The 19,802-nt window shown below is 38.3% G+C and overlaps 3 protein-coding genes across 3 annotated transcripts; all 3 read left to right on the top strand.

The window, feature by feature from the left end:
- The first annotated feature begins 250 nt into the window (after positions 1–250).
- Positions 251–2,144, top strand: LOC139689807 (larval cuticle protein A3A-like). Its single transcript, XM_071586937.1, has 2 exons — positions 251–259; positions 1,479–2,144. The coding sequence occupies exons 1-2, from the start codon at positions 251–253 to the stop codon at positions 2,142–2,144; spliced, it is 675 nt and encodes a 224-aa protein (XP_071443038.1).
- Positions 2,145–7,336: 5,192 nt separating this feature from the next.
- Positions 7,337–9,019, top strand: LOC139689677 (cuticle protein 21-like). The gene is made up of 2 exons (XM_071586908.1): positions 7,337–7,426; positions 8,228–9,019. The coding sequence occupies exons 1-2, from the start codon at positions 7,337–7,339 to the stop codon at positions 9,017–9,019; spliced, it is 882 nt and encodes a 293-aa protein (XP_071443009.1).
- A 6,086-nt stretch (positions 9,020–15,105) lies between these two features.
- Positions 15,106–16,385, top strand: LOC139689590 (cuticle protein 7-like). Its single transcript, XM_071586790.1, has 4 exons — positions 15,106–15,117; positions 15,576–15,616; positions 15,719–16,076; positions 16,140–16,385. The coding sequence occupies exons 1-4, from the start codon at positions 15,106–15,108 to the stop codon at positions 16,383–16,385; spliced, it is 657 nt and encodes a 218-aa protein (XP_071442891.1).
- The last annotated feature ends 3,417 nt before the right edge of the window (positions 16,386–19,802 follow it).

Here is a 19,802-nt window from a genome sequence, read left to right as displayed (position 1 = left end):
GGAGGAGGTGGCGGTTTGCCGCCGGGAATGTCCAGACGAGGTTGAGACCTCGATTGCGACATGGACCCGGGACTGAGGATGGGAGCGGGATGAGTCCTCGGCGGTGGTGTGGGTAATGTGTCCGGTCGCAGAGATTTTTTGGTGATGGAGGTCGGAAATCTGACGGGCGACGGATGCATATAAAAGGTGTGACTGAGGACTGGAGAAGCACATCATCCTCAGAGGAGAAGCTAACAGCACACTCGCAGCAATGTACAAGGTGAGTCCGAGCTACAACGGTGGCAAAAGGTTTAGTCATCAGTTCAATGGATAATTACGTTTTTCCCAAGTGTCCCAACAGTTAAAATTTAATTTCACCTTCCATTTCAACTATTTAAGCGGAAAAAATAGACCTATGGTGATATTCGGGCTCACAGTTGCATGGGTGGCATTTTTTATTAATTTGACTATCGCGGTCGATAGGAAACTATGAATTTAGCGATTATTCGTCGTAGAAAAAATAAAATTAACTCGAAAATTTAAGAATTACCAGCTTCGAAAGTAATATCACATGTATGATTAAAAAATTTCGAGGATTTTAAGGTGACTTAAATAACATTTTTGATGATATAGTTCATCACTTCGAGCACTGGGAAAACGAAAACCTCTTGTGACACAACGCCGCAAGTGTTCAGGATTTCTGAGAATAATTTTTCGACCGAAGCTTCATCAAACAGTCTCTACGGCATCAACTCCTCATCCTCTCTTAGTAAATATTCTTAACTATACCAAATGAGTAAAAAGCCACACTATCGCGTAGGACGTTCCATTCAAATTCCATTTCAAAGAGATCGAATGAAACACGCAATGAAGTTATTAAAGTAAATCATTTCATTCATTGATAAAATGCAAACCGTCTACTAACACTGAAGGGATGACTTGAAGTAAGGCTAGAGTTCACCTCCTACATGGGAAGAAAAACTGACAAAATTAATACGAAAAAAGGTACTGAAGCTAAAGTGTGTACTAACTGAACAGAATGGCTCACACATCAAGAAGATCTAGACAATTGCTGGAATAATATAATAAATTATTTTCATTCGAAAATACTTATTCTCTTTCCCTAAAATTAGACTTAACTATTTAGCACCTATATATGTTATTATCATATCCTTAAAATTAAAAAATATGGCCATCAAAACGATAAATGAAAGTGGCAAGAAAATATTTCTTCATAAAAGCAAGAAGCATTTTACCAATTTACCAGGTCCACATGTCCAAGATTTGCAAGAATGAAAGATTTGATTCCTCTTTTGAGTTTATACATCTTCATCACAGATTATTTACAATTGAAATAAGATTCTTGACGATAAGAAATTAAAGATCTTTCCTAATTGCAAACAACCAAAATAAAGGGACAACAGCGAAGAGTTAATATTTATTTTCAAATTTTCATCACCGCTTGTATCTTCAAACCTAACACTGGCTTTCATTTTCAGCTCATCGTCCTCTCCGCCCTTGTGGCAGTCGCCAGCGCCGGCATCCTCGGCAGCCCTTTGGCATACCACGCACCACTTGCCTACCACGCACCACTGGCCTACCACGCACCCATTGCCTACCACGCCCCCATCGCCGTGGCCGCTAAAGTGGAGGCACCCAAACCCGCACCCGCTAAGCCCGCCGAGGACGACGAATTCGACCCCAACCCCTCTTACTCCTTCTCCTATGATGTTAATGATGCCGAGACCGGAGACACCAAGACCCAGAGCGAGAGCCTTGAGAACGGAGTCGTGAAGGGAAGCTACAGCGTTGTGGACCCCGATGGTATTAAGCGCACCGTCGAGTACACCGCCGACGCCGTCAACGGATTCAACGCTGTCGTCAACATGGAGCCAACCAAAGTGGTGGTCAAGACCCCCGTCGTTAAGGCCGTCGCCGCTGCCCCCGTTGTGACCAAGCACCTCGTGGCCGCCGCCCCTGCCGTTTACCACGCTCCCCTGGCTTACCACGCCCCCATCGCCTACCACGCTCCCGTCACTAAGGTCCTCGCAGCCCCCGCAGTCACCAAAGTGGTCTCATCTCCCCTTTCCTACAGCACCTCCCACTTCTCCTACCACCCATCCACCGTGGTCGCCGCTGCTCCCGTCCATAAGGTCATCTACTAATATCTCACCCACTTAATATTTCATCAATGGCAAATGTGTGTCATTCCTATTTATATCTCATCTGTATATGTATATGAGTGAATGATCTTTTTGTACTAAAATATATTAATGCATTTATAAATATCCGTTTTCCTTATTTCCGATACTGAATTAGTGAAATCCATTACTCGCACTAGAACTACATGAATCAACGAATTAGATAATCACGGAACATTTCCTGGGCTACAACTATTTGTTATTCAGTTACGGTAATGTTCTTTAAACAATAAGTGAGGAGATGGCATATGAAACCAGCGAAAGATGAATCGGTATCTTAACCGGGTAAACCCTTTGCATTTAACGGAAGGGTATTTACCACGAGTTCTGAGGCCCAAGCAATAGCCTTCTTATATTACACTGTAAAGGATTTAATCGGAGATAGTGGTTCTATAAATGACGAAACCAAAATGTGTAGTAGAGCTAAACATTGGCGTATGCTAATCAGACTCTAGGTTGAAATCATTCTAAAAATGAAAATATAAAATAAGCGCTTTCAGAGAATTAAGCAATCTGCTAAGCTTAAAATATTTCTGCATAAAAATTCAATCTAGTATACCTTACACATTCGGTTTTTTCTAAGAATGAGGCGAAGAGTTTATCGGACGAAAATTTCTATTTCGGGAGATCACAAAATTTACAAATAAAGATAAATTCTTTTACCACTGAATGAGGTAACTCGAATCGGTCAAAGATGTTTCGAAATAACAAAAAAGCACCCAATTGTGATTCAGTGAACAGTTCACTTATAGCCATTTAAAAATGCTCCATTCCTAAGAAAGTGCAATAAATCCGAAACACAACCGAGAAGATTTGTAGAAGATACTCTTTAAAAGAATTATGAGCGATTTTTAAAAAAATATTAACCGAAATCTATAAAATTTGCATAACCTGGTCAACGTGTTGAAAAACGGGCTTCGTCAAACCCATGCTGGGCCCAACGCCATAAAGCTCCACTGTCTCATTTCATTCTAAGCGGCCATATATCATTCCCTCCGACGCTCGATGGGGACCTATAAAAAATAACCTATGGAGGCGCTTATGTTAGCCTGGAATTTTCGGGAAAAAATTCACTTTAAAACGCATGATATCACCACTCAAAAGGAAGTCCCGTGCCTGGCGGTACTTATGACCTATTCCTGCTCACTTCTTTACCCAAGACTAAAACTTGCCCATCAAAGGTAAATATCGTACCCAGGTCAATTAAGGAGTTGTAAATGGAATGGCTTCCTCCAACTTCAGGCGATTCGAGGACATCGGCCGCGGAGATATATTTTGCCAACTTGACGCGTGCGTACAGCACCAAATGAATTCCCTTCGATTCACCCCCAGGACACATATATATCATTAGGCATGAAATAAGTCACATTCCTTCTATGACATATGAAAATAAATTACTTTTATATGGATAAAGTGGCTTGTAATTTCAATTTGAATAGCCTTTTCACGAGGTAACTGGGGGTATTTGTAGAGCTGGTGCGGATAAGATAACTCGATAGGAAACGAAAAGAGGAGAGGAAAATAAAGTGGAGACTAGACGCGAGGATGTAGGTTAAGTTATTGAATCACATCATGTATTTATCAACAATTTTACACCTTCTAAAACGGAAAAAATAAAAAGAGTGCGTTAGCAGCGAAGATATTTTTCATGAGAGCCATTAATATTTCGGGACTAATGAACAAATGATATAAAATCAAACGTTTCATGACTAACCATTCACGTCTGCACAGTTTCCTCTGGCACTCTCCTCGTACATTGTCTCCATTTATTCCTGAATCTTTACTTTGTACACATTGTATTAAATATTTTTGCAGTGGGTTAACGTTGACATTTCAGAAATTACCCTCAATACATTTTCCTCCCGAAAAGCTTGCCAGAATATTTACTTACTTACTTGTGGGCAGCAAAATTCATTTCACGTTTGTCAAAGAAATATAAATCATTTTGGAGATTCATCATTCAAAAAACGAGGATCTGCTCTCACAATTTGGATACTATTGGTGTACGAATATTGAAATAAGAATGAGATTTGTAAAGTTCTTAAGAAACAAAATTTTTAATGAAATGCAATGGGATAACAGACAGACAGATGGATATGAAACACACGGGATCGGCTTAAAAAACTGGGATCATGTCAAATGCCACCCTTACCTCCAATACAGACCACAGGCATTTGAAAAGGATGCTATTCCCCTGTAAAGAAGCTCTCGGCTCAATTTGGTGTGATAAAAGTGTGATAAAAGGACAACAGAGACACCTTTTCGATTCGTTAAGGCCACATTAAGAATGCGTGGTAAGTAGTTGGTATCCACAGAAGGAAAAAAAGTGTTTTTTTAATCACATAAAATTCAAATATAATCCATTGTGGATCAATGTATAGGAGTAGAAAGTATAGTTTATGACGTTCGCGGTGGAATTAAGGCGGAGGTTCCTCAAAACAAGAAGCCTGCTAGAGAGGCTATGACATATAAAGTCGTTAGAAAAATGAGTTTACATAGGATTCCGAGAATATTATTACTAATTCACACAATATTAAAATATCAGTTCACTCGCGTAAAAGGAGAAGTTCACTCCATCACTAAAATATTTGCCGTTTTCTGTTCTTCCTTGATCAATTCGCGAACGCAAAAACCGATGCACTCCCATCAACTCAGTGAAATGCTACCGTTACGCACACAATATATTCACTCACAATTACTTAGTTAGGATATATCACAACGACCCCCGAAAGGATCGGAAGAGAGGAATAGTGTAGGTGCTGATGAAAACGAACTAAAAAGGTTGATGGCTGCTATCAGTAAATGGAAAAATAAGCGACTGAGTATCCTACTGTATGTCCACCTTGACAATATTCCAATCAGACCAGTGAATAGGTTAATTCGGCATATTTAAAAATTAAACTTATCTCGGTACTACCGCTTTCAATGACTCGGGGACACAAGCAGATATAAAAGGTAAGAAAGGATCCAGATAATGCCATCCATGCTTCGAAACTCCGTATACTTACACCTCAGAACCTGAGACTATTGAGTTCATTACCAACTTCAAAACAAATCACTCTCAGCAAATTCAATAAATATCTATATGATTACTTTAAAAATGTTTTATATATTTTTTTAATGGTACAATGTTATATAAATGATAAAAATACAGTAAAAACTCATAAGCGCATTTTATTTCCTATTATTCCCCGCTTCCTGTATTCTCGACCTAGAAGCAAAGCTCTTTCAAATCTGGTGAATTTAATTTCTTGGTACTGTATCGAAAATTCAAAGGTGACGACGGGGGACACAAAATTAGAGAAATCATCATTTCATATTCAATAACCTTTGAATGAAACAGTCATTTAACGACATGATATGGATAAACAGTGAAAGCAGGAAAAAAATGCAACGAAACTACTCCCCAATATCCCACTACCCAGTTATTACTTTTAACTTAAGGGGATTAATTTAGGGCGACCGGCAACATCCACTTTACGGTTTTAATCTCCATTCCAATTAATTCGACACATTTGTCTTTTTTGTTTAACACTGACTTATCCAGTAAGAGGTTCTCAACAGAATTTAATGCAAAGCAGCCCGCGCTTTCTACGCATATTTTTTCATGGTCCCAAAAATTTCACCTTCATCTTAACTGGAAGTCATTCAAAATATTTTTTTACCAATCTTCACGCCAACAACGATTAGCCTGTCTATAATTGGCATTTTAGTATCGGCTGTTTCAAGACACTGATGTATCTGCACACGTCGATTTTATAAGGGTACTTTTCATCCCATGGTAGGTATACACTGTTTACTCGTTTAAAGTTCGGGACGAAAGCACGCTCACGCTTTTATTCATGCTTTGTAATTTCACGCTTTCATTCATGAAACGCAAAAGATGAACGATAAAATGGCAGATTTATAAATAAATTTGAATGGGCATGTTTCCTACAAAGCCTTAAAGAAATGTTTTTACTTTACAAGGGAAAGATATGCTCAAGAATTTACATAATGTTACCTACAAGAAGAATGGTTACAGCCCTATTCATTCCTTAATTATATATTTTTTCGTAATCGCTTACAATAATTGCCTGTCCCATAGATGTCTCTTTTATACTGGCTTGAATATGTCAACATTTCAGCTGAATCGTCACCGAGAGACAAATGTAAGGGTTACATTGAAGTATTAAATCCATCAGGGAGATATGTCCTTTTAATGTCAATGAAATCCATTCATAAGGAAGTATAAAGCTAACATATCAACACAATCTAACCAATCAAGCGAAGGAGTAATTTTAGTCCATCAATATACAATGGAAAGACAGCTAAAATAATAAATACTGTTTGAGATAATTTAGAAAATAATGAAAAGAATGGCTACATTTAATTCAGATTGCACGTATATATTACGTAGCTCATGCCAAATATATGCGTTTTTCATATTTTGGCGTCAGGCGAAACCTTGTAACTAGGTGACATGAATCTAATTTGGGGACCAATAAAGCAGGGGTATGATTGCACAGAACTAACTCAGAATGTCCACTTTACAAGACATATCTGTATGCCTGACGTACATCAACACATCATTCAATGATCTTATAAATAAAATGACAGTAAAACAAATCGTAAAAGGGATTTGAATACAAATGATTTTGGGAATACCTTCAGCATTCCTCAATGACGGGCTGGTCCTCTATAATCAAGGATATATATTAGGCAGAGGATACAGGAATACATTTATTTATATAATAATATTTTAGCGATAGGTGAAGGATAAGTGAAATCAATGGCATCAGAAGCTTCTCGGCCCTTATAGATATGACTTTAAAATAATTTGCATCCTCTTAACATCAAAGAAACATGAATTTTGATATAAAACCTGAAAACATAATTGAGAAAAATCAAGTTTGTCAGAGACCATCTAACAAGACTGGCCAGTTAGAGTTGTTTCATGGCCAACTTTTTGTTAGAGCTACGAATTTAAAAACTGAAGGATGCGATCCGGTGGGCGCGACGAAGGTCAAAGAATACATTGTAGGGCATAGCTTAATTCGGGAGGACACTAAATCCATAAAAAAGGTCGCTCATCGGAGCATCAAAAATAAATCAGGGACACGACACTCAGATTTCGGAAATCGGTGGAATGGGAGTCTAGAGGAGCACGGAAAAAAATGGAGAAGAGCACCTATAAAAAGCCACAGGAGACCATGGGATGTCATCAATTCCACGACAACCAAGAAGTTAGCAGCATGGCAGCCAAGGTATGTATTCGAAAGTTATTTGAATCGATTGATCAAGCGAAACTAGAACAAAGAACACATTTCATCTCTAACAACGCTTATTATATAGATTCCTTAAATTATTACGCAAAATAATACTTTTGCGAAATTTATAGAACGAAAATTAAATAATATCAATTATTAGATCAAGCGAAGAAAAATATTTAATGACAAAAAATTATAAAGACGCATTAGTTGACATTTTAGCACTTAGCAAAAGCTGAGCAAAAGTTGACCATTTAGATTTCCGAGAGAAAAACAGAAACTATATACTTTTTTTTGACAATAACTAAATGGAAAAAGCAGTCATTGAGTGTTTTCTAGTTCAGTAGGAAGCAATATGTTCATAAATGCATATTTTTATGAATCTATTTTAAGGTAACTACTGGAAAAACATGGATATTAGATATAAATACCTCCAATATATAATTACAATACTATTCCTCTATAATATACGTAGTCCCATATATAATTACTTTACGACATTTTTATGTAAAGTATGGTTAATAGTAAGAGCCTGAAGTAAAGTGCGGACACCGGTATTTTTGTAGGTACAACGGGCTTTCATTTTACCATTAGTTTCTCACTAAATAACTATATGTCGCAAGTACGAATTGGCTCAAGCCGCGGAAAGATAAAAATTGAAATGATATTAGAAACGGGTCGAAGATTAAAATCAAAATCATAACTCATTGGAATCACATTAATGGTACCGTTGGCTTAGAAATTATTTATATGTATTTTTGAATAATGAATTCACGGTGCAATTCAACTATTTCGCAGCTTTTCGTCCTCGCCGCCCTCGTGGCAGTGGCCAACGCCGGATTCATCAGCGGCGGAGTCATCAGCGCCACCAATAGCCACGTTTTGGCACCAGCTGTCACCAGATTAGCCGCGCCTGCTTACTATGGCTCCCACATCGCCTACCACGCCCCCCTCGCCTATCACGCTCCCATTGCCTACCACGCTCCACTCGCCGTAGAGAAGGCCGAAGCACCGGCTACCACCACCGCGGCACCCGCACCTGCTCCCGTTAAGGCCGCCGCCCCCGCCGTTGAAGACGAAGAAGTCGACCCCAACCCGTCCTACTCCTTCTCTTACGACGTCAGTGATGCCGAGACAGGTGACACCAAGACCCAGAGTGAGAGCATGGAGAACGGAGTCGTGAAGGGAAGCTACAGCGTCGTGGACCCCGATGGCGTTAAGCGCACCGTCGAGTACACCGCCGACGCCGTCAACGGATTCAACGCCGTCGTTAACATGGAGCCCAGCAACATCGTCATACCCGCACCAAAGGCCAAGGCACCCGAGCCACCCAAGGCGGAGGCCCCCGCTCCGGAGCCCGTCAAGCCCGCTGCCCCTGTAGCTCACGCTGCCGTCTACCACGCCGCTCCCCTCGCCTATCACGCCTCTCCCATCGCCTACCACGCTGCTCCCCTCGCCTACCACGCCCCCATCGCTAAGGTCCTCTCCGCCCCTGTGGCCAAGATCTCCTACACCACGTCCACCTACGGCCTCGGACACGCTCCCCTCACCTACGCCGCCGCACCCGTCCATCACAAGATCATCTACTAGGATCAACTTTGGACCTCTACTTCATCAATCCAAACTAGACCATCCATATTATAACATCTATTTATGACAATAAATTTTATCCAAACATACGCATGCTTAAATCATTGTAATGGTATATCAATTATCCTACCCTCTTCATCCCTGTGCGTGACTTAGTACCACTAAAATTGAAGACTCGGGTTTAATTTTTAACGGAATGACCCAGTGTTGCGACGAAACGTTTTCTTCTAAATAGAATATTCGGCCTTATTACATCATACGCCAAAACAAGCTAAATGCTTCATTACTAGAGAGAACAACATTTTAATATTATCCAAGAAATAAGTTTCGGATTTCGAAATATTTCTAGATTTCGATGAGGAGTATGAATCCACTTACAACATAATTCTTATTAGAGTTCGAGGAAGAAGCATAGAGGTTACCAATCAATAGGTTGAGTTTACCCTAGTGAATTACTATTCATAGGAATCTATGTAACAATTTGCACAAATACTCTTTGGGAATTAAAACATATCAATTACAGTTAGTATCTCAGACTAAAAATTTAGAGCAGTTTTGCATTTCTTTAACGTGATTGCACAAATCGGAAATTTACATTTGAACATTATAATATTATAACGGCAGGAAACGATACAGAATGCACACCACGCGTAACTCTTTGTAAGGCTAAGATGACGATGAGTGAGTGATGAGTAGGGAAGACTCTTGCTGTAATCTATTGATCTAATGACATATAGTATTCACAACGATCATCACACAACAATTCACACAAGCATCACAACGAGATTCACGGGACTCGTACAAAAACTAACATCGCCGAACACAATATTCTTGACCAAAATTTACTGAAACAGCATAAAGTATCTTCGGTGGCTTCTAACCGTCCCCTCGAAAAGTTTTAATGCGAATGAGCAAGGGTGAAATATTTAGTACCGAGGGAGGTAGTAAAAAAATCAAAACAAGAGCCCTTGCCACTGGAGCGGATGGAAATCTCATCTCAGCACTATCGCCAGTTGTAATACCCTTTCAGACTACCGCCTACATAGTTTATAGTCTATTTAATTCCACACGGCATTCAAGAATCTAATAAATGTCAATACGTCTCGCCAATTAGTTTGAATGCCATTTCATGAAGCGAGGTAGTAAAATTTCATTCGCTGAATATGGAACTTAAGGCTTCCCGCAAAGATCGCGTAGTATATAGAAGCCTTGATCAGCAGTCGTCTGTTAAACACGCCAGTTAACTAAGCACAGTAATTAAAATATTATCCTTCACGGATTCTCAACCCTAGGTTTGTAACATATTCGCTGACTATACCGTTTCCTGCCAATCTCTTTACTCCCTCATACTTCCTTGCAGCGACATGTCCCTTTTACAACTTCTTGTAGGTCATCCTAAGACTTCCTGTATAATTCTTCCCCACTTTGTCTACTCAATTAGGATCTTCAGCTAACTATCGTGCCACAGATAAACTATTAAATAATTTAAATCATGTTTGACCGACAGTTCTGCTAGTTACAAATTACACTAACGTCATTTGGAAAAATGTTACCATCAAAATATATCCTGGAATCTTTTTTTGAAACGATGGTTTGTTACAAAATCAATTGCCCATAATAGCAGATTACGTTTCGATTAATATCGTAATCTGCATGTGAAAAAACAACCAATGTGTGATGAGGAAGCTTTATAACTCGTAGCATGTTGTAAGGGAGGAAGGAAGTTTCTGTAGGGATTAAATATGCTAGTTTGTGACAAAGGGTGGGGTGCGTCTTAGTTCACTGGGTTTAACTTGAAATTTGAGGTAATTCCGAAAGAAACAACAGGCAATGGCTGTAAACGAAGTACTCACTGACCACTGCGCGATAAAAGTCAATAATATATCCTATAATATAATATTTCAACATATACATTCACCTTTTGAGGGAAATGCAACGACTGCAGACCACAGAGGAGAATAAAAATCATGATGAATTCAACACTCACCTTCCAGGATAAACTTAATGGGTTCAGAAGAATATCAGCTTACCTGAAAAGAGAAAGGAATGTCATTAGTAATCTGGAAAATTGGTTTTTCACTTCGTGCCAAATTACACAATATATTAAAAATTATCACTGGTATTCTACCGTTTAGGGTAGGTTTTGGATGACCAGACGATACAACGATACAGTTCTTGCCTCTCCTAACAAAATATAACCAGACATTTGACACTACAATTAACCCTTCTTCAACTGTGCACAACTCCTCATTCCCTTAATTCCATCCAACATGATCATCCTATGCCTAACTCTTTCTCGCTTGCCTAACATTCTCCCCTCTATCACAGTCTTCACCATCCCGTTCTCAATCAAAATGCTTTGCATCCATCATTCAGCCTTTTTTTGATTTCTACCAACAATTTCCTCTCACCACTTTCCATATAAAACACCTCGTTTATTTTCTATTCTGTGCATTTCGCCTTTTTTGTCCTTCGAAAAACCTACGAACCGAAATTCTCCAATGCAAATTGATAGATAATTGACTTTAATCGGGCGAAATTGAGACCATAAGGTCCCTTCTTCCATTTAACCCTTCGTCAAGTACATAACAATAATTATAATAATAATATAAAATATAAAGCGTTATGAAAAATAAAAAAATGGTAAATTCATGCATGCAATAAAAGAAATAGGCAGAAGATACGCAAAATTGGAGGCGTATATAAGAAATGTACGCTTACCATCCGCTTATCATATTTCCGCGCCGTCAAAACCACGCTCCCTATCAAAGTTTTGAGGAGCCTTTTTTAACATCCTTACTCAACGCATGCATGTAAAAAAATATTTTCCGGAATCCACACGTTTACTATACAATTTTTCTAATTAAGAAAAATATTTCGCACTAAACTTTATATCTAAACCCAAAACTACTTTAAGTTAAACATATAATATGATATTATTTGAGTAAACGGCGGCATAGGTTATTTATTACGGAGTATTACCTAACCAGTGTTAAGTCACTATCGAAGGAATATTTCTATTGAATATACTTACATCCTTCAGTGAAATTGCCTTTAACTGGTAAAACGGCGTGAATAATACAAACGACAAGTGTAACACAAGTGAGAATATTTGCGTTGGGTAAAAAACTTTTTCAATCCTTTTATCATTTATTGACAAATTGAAAGTTTCAACAAGCATACAGCTGGTCCTGCAGGCGCCTGATGCCAACGGATTGCCCAGTGATCGATCGAGTTTTCAACTCCCCTTTCCGAGCTCTACCACATCCCTCTCGTCTCTCTCCACTTCACAATTAATAGCCAATGACAACCCATCTATTTAATCATATTCCAATTTGGTCATACACCGGGGTGTTGTTCAGATCTAGAGAAATACTTTCTAATTTAACTTACCTCAGCATGACAGCAGTGTTATGAAAATGCGGGGATTCAACCGTAAGTTAACCATTTCCACTAAAGATTTTACGAATTTTTTATCAAGATGAACACACGTGCCTATTTATAATTGTTTACAGCCATCTTTTAGCTTCGAAGCCTATAAAACTGACAAATAATATGGGCGATAGGAAACCAATTACACACCTTTGGAATAACTTTTAACATAATTCCTTTGAACATTACACAGCTTTCCTTTGCTATTGGCAACCATCAATAGATCGACAGCTAAAAAAACTATCGGAAAGGTCATCAAAACTAAAGGAACCGAGAACTAAATCAAAGAAAATAAATTGGGCAAAGAATGATAAGAAGTGTGAAATAAAGATTTGTAATATTAAAATAATGATCCCGTCCACCGCTAAAGAGTACTTAAAATTTGTTATACTTTTAGGACAATAACGTTCAATGAACTTAACGGCTTCTTCGTATGGTCATAAAAGCGTCAAACAAATTGATGCCCGATGGTGATAAAAACAAAAATTCCTTAAGAGGCGGTAGATTATAAGCAAAGACAAAGAATTTTAAGTACTCTCTTGTCAGACAGCTCACAGTCAAAAGAGCACAGAGAGATGATAAAGGAATATAATGGGACCAATTAAATGGCGAAAGAAATTCTACAGAGAGAGGACATGGCAATTTAATCTATGACCTTGGTAAGAAAGTTGATTGGGAACATGCATCACTATTTACATAACTAACACATTGCCCAAGTTTTCGACTTACGCGACGATTAAATTGCTAAAAAATGATTTTGGAAACTATCATATTCCTTTGAGTAAGTCACCTGTATTTTAAATACTACTTTACGTCACTTTGGAAGCAAATCAGTAAAATAGACAATAATGACCTCGAGGAAAACAGCGCGTTAACATTTAATATAAACGCATCTGTACACATTTGAGGAATCATATGCTTTAAGTTGTACTTAAAAAAGGATCCCTATATACCTTCTTTGGTCTTGAAAAGCTAATTATTTTATTATACTCGGATCAATAATGTAATTTCAAACAACAACTACACAGATCATTTAATTACTGCGATAAATTAAGAAATATATTTGAATAAGACGAGGATAAACATTAAATCAAACAACAGCAACGAAGTCACTTTTAGAAAACTCAAGTGAGTGGTTTGAGTCTTGATACGAATAGAATGGACTTACAAATTAACCCAAGAAGGAATTCAAATGCAATACGTACAGCTAGGGCATCAAAAAACTTATTGGGAATTCATGTGATGAACATCTAACACACCTTAACAATATTCTTCAGACGACATAGAAAACTAAAATTTTGACTTATAAAAATTACTTTTATAAGCTACAAAGAGGTAATTCTTTGATTTTAATTATTTTGAAACAAGCGAAATGAAGCAGTCTTTATAACGTTGAACGGCCAGTTAAAGTAAGCTGCCCGAAATACGAATATCATGCTGTTATTTATTTCTCTGATAAAACTCTAAGATGCTCTTTGTCATCAATAATAAAAGAACTTCACACTGATACCCGAAAATGACTACGAAAGGAATAAATAGATAACTAAAAAATGTTCCTACGGACACAACAAAGTAAAAAAATTTTCATGATTTTTCTCAGATTTTCTGTCCGAATCCGTGTTACTTTAAGTAGCGAGTAAAAAGAGCAAGCCAATAATTGACGTAAGCATAAATTAACTAATGGATGTCGATTTACTATGCTACAATGAACTCATGAATTGTTAGGTAAATATCAATTTATCAATAACGAAATATATTTTGATTAGTTCTCATTTTTGATTTTTATCTAGTTCCCCATTCATAGAAGGTACCTTGACACATTTAATGATATATCTACTTTCAAAATTGACGATTTTAATTTTTCATTTTAATTAAGCAAACATTGACATCTATGATAAACACACCACAAAGGCTAACAATCCGAAGGTCGCTATGATAGGTGAGGGTAGAAAACAACTAGTACTAAGCCCAAACGGCGCGTGAAATTCACACATAAGAGTAGGGCGATAAGCTTCGATCCCAAACCACCTATGTTTTCTCAGGATTACGTAATACCAGAATAATGATACGGCTTGGGTAAAGCTGAGGTTACCCAGAGACGACACGCGGAATCGAACCTGGGCACGGGACCAAATTCCCCTAAATATAAAATATTGAAGATGAAATATTGGCAGGCACCAGGCACACCACTATGCCTTTTAGGTAACGATGATTTCCAATGGAGATCGAAAATAATAAGAAAGTAAAAATTTTTAGTCTAAGACAACTAAAAAACATCCCGAAGTAGTACCAAAAAATATTTAGCATAATCAAGATTTTTTCCTCAATCAAGAGTGATAAAACATGGGAAAACGTGCAAAGTGAAACTAGAGTGATGTCTGATGAATTTCTCGCCCCCAAAGAAAAGTAAACAGGTTAAACAAAAGGGCGGGGCCAAGGACTTTCAGTGGAGGAGATGCAAACCGGTAGGATGAGCCATATAAAAATCGACCAACTGGTATTTAAAAAACAATATTGAAACAAAAGAAATAAATATGACGAACACATGTGGTGATGTCGATATGAAAGAGAAAACTGAAGTTGCGAACATATATATAAGATGAGCGAAGGAATCAGTACGACACATCATTCCCAAACAGAGATATCCGAACATCATGTCACCAAAGGTAGGATTTTTCTGCGGTATACTTCAAGGAGCATTATGATTGGATTTTTACTTACTTTTAAGAATTACATTAACATGAGTTCAGATTTTATCAATCCATAAACCTAGAAAAATACATTCGGCGGATAAAATTTTAAATTATATAAACTTTAAACGCATAAACAGATCGTGATTCAATTCTATCCGTGATTTCCCTGCCATCAAAAATTTTATCACAAGATAACTAAAACAAAATAAAAAGAAAAGAATTTCTCTCAAGCTTTTTCGTTGCATCCCATTAATAACGTTAGATCCTAGTAAACAGAAAAATGCATTAGGACGTTTAACTTATGGAAAAATCCCGGCATATATAGTATACTATTTTACAAAACAGCGAATCATATTTGACGGGCTGGAAAAACTATTATATCTGTTAATTAAATACAGCAGCGTAATAAGAATCATATTTACGTCTCGTAGCTTTTCGTCCTCGCCGCCCTCGTGGCAGTGGCTAACGCCGGATTCATCGCTGGAGGAGGTGTCATCAGTGCTACCGCACCCGCTTACTACCGCTCCCCCCTCGCCTACCACGCCCCCCTAGCCTACCACGCTCCCCTCGCCTACCACACTCCCCTCGCCTACCACACTCCCCTCGCCAACCAAGCTCCATTCGCCGTGGCGAAGGCCGCAGCACCGGCCACCACCACCGCGGCCCCCGAAACAGCTCCCGCACCCGCTACGGAAGCCGCCCCCGCCGCCGAGGACGACGAATTCGACCCCAACCCCACTTACAACTTCTCATACGACGTCAGCGATGCCGAGACCGGAGACACCAAGACCCAGAGCGAGAGCCTCGAGAACGGAGTCGTGAAGGGAAGCTACACCGTCGTGGACCCCGATGGCGTTAAGCGCACCGTCGAGTACACCGCCGACGCCGTCAACGGATTCAACGCCGTCGTCAACATGGAGCCCAGCAACGTCGTCATACCCGCACCAAAGGCCAAGGCCCCCGAGCCACCCAAGGAGGAGGCCCCCGCTCCAGAGCCCGTCAAGCCCGCCGCCCCTGTCGCAGCAAAGGCCATCGTCGCCCCCGCCTTCTACCGCGCTTCTCCCATCGCCTACCACGCCGCTCCCTTCGCCTACCAGGCCTCTCCCCTTGCCTACCACGCCGCTCCCCTCGCCTACCACGCCCCCGTCACTAAAGTCCTGTCCGCCCCCGTGGCCAAGATCTCCTACACCACGTCCACATACGGCCTGGGAGCACCCCTCCACCACAAGATCATCTACTAGAACCAGGGCTGGAAACCCTACATTCTACCTATTTATCCCGCCTCCAAACCCTCGACCGATGAACTGATTATTTTTCTATGTAAATAAAGCTCTACCAAACAGAACCTGTGTTATATCTTGTGGATATCATGTTTGCTTTAACCCTAAATTATCCGTCATTGCAACGTTCTTCATACAACCCTTTATCCTGGGACACCATCCTTCCAGGTGTATTTGAAGTACTCCACATGGTAAATTTTAACACAACATGCGATGCGGTATTTATTACCCTAAATAGCGATGCAATTGCTTGGTCAATGACGGTGACAGTTAACATATAAAACCGGAAGTAAGATAAATTCCAGCAACACTGTTGAGGATCTAAGACATCCACTGTTAAACGGAATTTTTCTGTGGCAAAAATTATCTATAGAGTATGTGTTATTCTTAAGCTTATTAATAAGAATGTACACATTGAAATCTTAAAAATAACTGTTAAAAATTAACTACGAACCTTTTCCGAAATATCCATTAATAAGCCTCACATCACTGGAGCCAGCGTTATTAAGCGTTAATACATGAACGTATACCTTCAATCCATTTGATATTAATTTTTTAAAGTTATAAGGGATACATTAATTGAAAATTATTATTCCCCCAACAGCAATATGAATTACAGAGAATCACATTTTTTAGTCATGAAGACTATAAAATTAATTTTAAAAGTTAATTATTTCTAATAATACTCACTGTAATAATTACCCATTTATTCTCTATATCTCTCAGCACTACTTGTTTTATTATGAGCATGAAAACTATTTTTAAAGTCATACAGTATTTTTCCGTATGATTTTTGCGATTCTGCTTCCTGAATGTTGGCCCAAAAACTAAATGACAATGTAATGTTAAATTTCAAATCACATCATCATCAGGAAGATAAATGATGGATAATTTTTACTCCACGGAAAAGTTAGGAAAAACTTCAAGTATTCAATCAAGAAATTCGGGAATCGATAGTGAAATTATCTTGAGAAACTGCTCAGATTACCACTCACCTCACAGGCTTGAAGTGTAACTACAATATTCCAGAAAAATTATAAAGGAGGTAGTGATATAACAAACATTGACTTTAGGAAAGGTTAATACAATAATGGGAGTAGATTGATAAAATATGATTAAGAATATAATTTACATAAATATATAAATTTAAAACATAATTATATGTATATGTGGAGATTATAAGCTCCAAGAAAAACCTTTAGCTTTTATTTTTTAAAGACTCAATTTTTAGTTACTTGTATCGTTTTCCGAAAGATATTTGCTTTAATAAAATAGTATGATTTTTTATGGAATGGAATTGAACAAAGGATTAACAGCGTACCAACTATTTTAAATATTTATATAAGCCTCACAAAACTCGAATGATTACGGGCGAAATTTTATTCATGCCTTTTGCCATACGCATATTAGATAACGATCAGCTTCTTCAACTCTCAAAGTTAAGCAAGACTGGAAAAACTAAATTACACTAAATTTTGTCAATGCCTTAAAGTTGAAACACATAGTCTAATTGAATATAGTTTCTGTTCAACGCAAACTATAAAAAAACAACAGGTAAGATGTGATACACTGAAAACGTTTACCACATGGTTATTTATGAAAATAAATATTATTAAAATGGATATAACTTTATCAATTTTTAAAATGCAAAAAGGATATATTTTAAAGAAGTAATTGTAATAAATACACGATTGGGGTAAAAGGACTCTAAAAATAGTATTATAACGAGCGGAGTTGAAATTTTCTCACACGCATCACCTTTTAGACTGCCAATTCGGTCCACATATTCCCAATTTATTCAAGAATATGTTTGACTTGGCAAACGGGAGAGAGCTTGAAAATTTTGCGGGAATATTGAGGAAATTAAAAGAACCTAAAAGCTACAAAAATGACCTCCAAAAACAATGGAAATCGTAGAAATTAAACGTTAACCGCTGAGCTATGATGCTATAATTTAGGTGTGTATTACGATTGTAGAACAAATTTACATAAAATGAAGAACAAAATTTATTTCACTTAGGTTATTATAAAACAATGGAATAGTCTATGGTGTTCTTCATTTAAAGAACAGTAAAACAATATTGCTTTCTTCATTAAATAAACATGAACTTCCACAAAGCTGAGCCAGAAACCATCGAATACAACAGATTGACACATAATCCCATTTACCGAAGAAGGGATAACACTCACAGTAATCCCAATTTCTAAATAGCTGATGCGTGAGGTGCTAATTAAATAATAGACAATTATAATTTAAAAATTCAAAAACGTCGCTTAGTAGTTGTGCTTTATTAATTTAATTGGGATCAATTCATGTGTAATTGGATTTAACGCGGAAACATCAGAAAAATCGGAATATTACATGTAGGTTTGATTTGTAAGACTTGTGCCACAAAATGTAGGCTTTACATTGGTAGTTGTTTGCTGAAAGATGAGGAGGTAATAAAAAACAAATATAAATCTAAGACTGTAAAAATTTAATTGTGCCAACCTATACTCCTCCAAAGGGTATAATTTGGAAGTTACACTTCGGTTTATGATTTAAGACACTGATTTGTGGGGATCGAGATGGTGCGGGGGCTAACGTACTGGCTTCCCACCATGAGGGCGCGGGTTCAAATCCCGGCGGTGTTGAATATTTTTCAGAGGTATCTCGATCCCTACTTGAGGTGCTTTGTGGAGGGCACTATGAGTGAGTACGCCGTCCGTCGGATGGGACGTTAAACTGCGGACCCCTTGGCGCCTTTCGTAAAGAGTAGGCTAATGCCGACGCCGGGTTTCTCTCCACCCTTCATCCTTTCCTATCCATCCCCTATGGCGCAAATGACCTTAGCTGTCGGTCGCCTCCCCTCAAAACTACTACTACTACTACACTGATTTGTAAACTGCGACTTTTGCTGTCAACACGTAGGAGATAGTATTGGTTGAATTATTGTGGACCATGAAAGAGAGTGAATATGTTCAGCCGGTAGTAAAGGTGTATGCAAGATGTGCGTTACCTCGTACGGTCAAGTTAAGAAAAGTAGTCACGTTATAAAGCACATGTGCGAGGCGAGGTAAACCTAGGTTAGCAGAAAGTAATTATCATGGTCTCGAGCAAATATGGTAGAAGACGAAAACACATGGGGCAACTAATATCAGGAGTCTCAGGAAGAAGAAAACTGTACCAAAAATGGTTGAATATGACGTAAGGAAAAGACATGCGAGTATGGTGCGTAGGAAAGGGAACACCGAAAATGCCAAAAAGCTGATAGAAAACCACTTTTGTGAGAGAAAAAACAGAAGTCTAAAGGCCAAAGGTGCAAATTAGAGTATACTAAGAGAAATATTCACAGAAAAAGCATGGAAAGAGAACATCGAAAAACTATACCAAGGACA

The sequence above is a fragment of the Hetaerina americana genome, unplaced genomic scaffold (assembly GCF_022747635.1).
Source record: "Hetaerina americana unplaced genomic scaffold, ioHetAmer1.1.p SCAF_1, whole genome shotgun sequence".
Classification (NCBI taxonomy): Eukaryota; Metazoa; Arthropoda; class Insecta; order Odonata; family Calopterygidae; genus Hetaerina; species Hetaerina americana.
The sequence above is the reverse complement of the archived record's forward strand: the minus strand, read 5'-3'. Positions and strand labels throughout refer to the sequence as shown.

What these genes read in the sequence shown, in the direction of transcription:
- LOC139689677 (XM_071586908.1), top strand. Translation starts at nt 7,337, where the DNA reads ATGGAGAAGAGCACCTATAAAAAGCCACAGGAGACCATGGGATGTCAT. An exon ending in TTAGCAGCATGGCAGCCAAG is followed by an intron (nt 7,427 to 8,227) that starts GTATGTATTCGA and finishes ACTATTTCGCAG; the next exon opens with CTTTTCGTCCTCGCCGCCCT.
- LOC139689590 (XM_071586790.1), top strand. An exon ending in GTGGCAGTGGCTAACGCCGG is followed by an intron (nt 15,617 to 15,718) that starts ATTCATCGCTGG and finishes TCCCCTCGCCTA; the next exon opens with CCACACTCCCCTCGCCTACC. An exon ending in ACATGGAGCCCAGCAACGTC is followed by an intron (nt 16,077 to 16,139) that starts GTCATACCCGCA and finishes CCCGCTCCAGAG; the next exon opens with CCCGTCAAGCCCGCCGCCCC.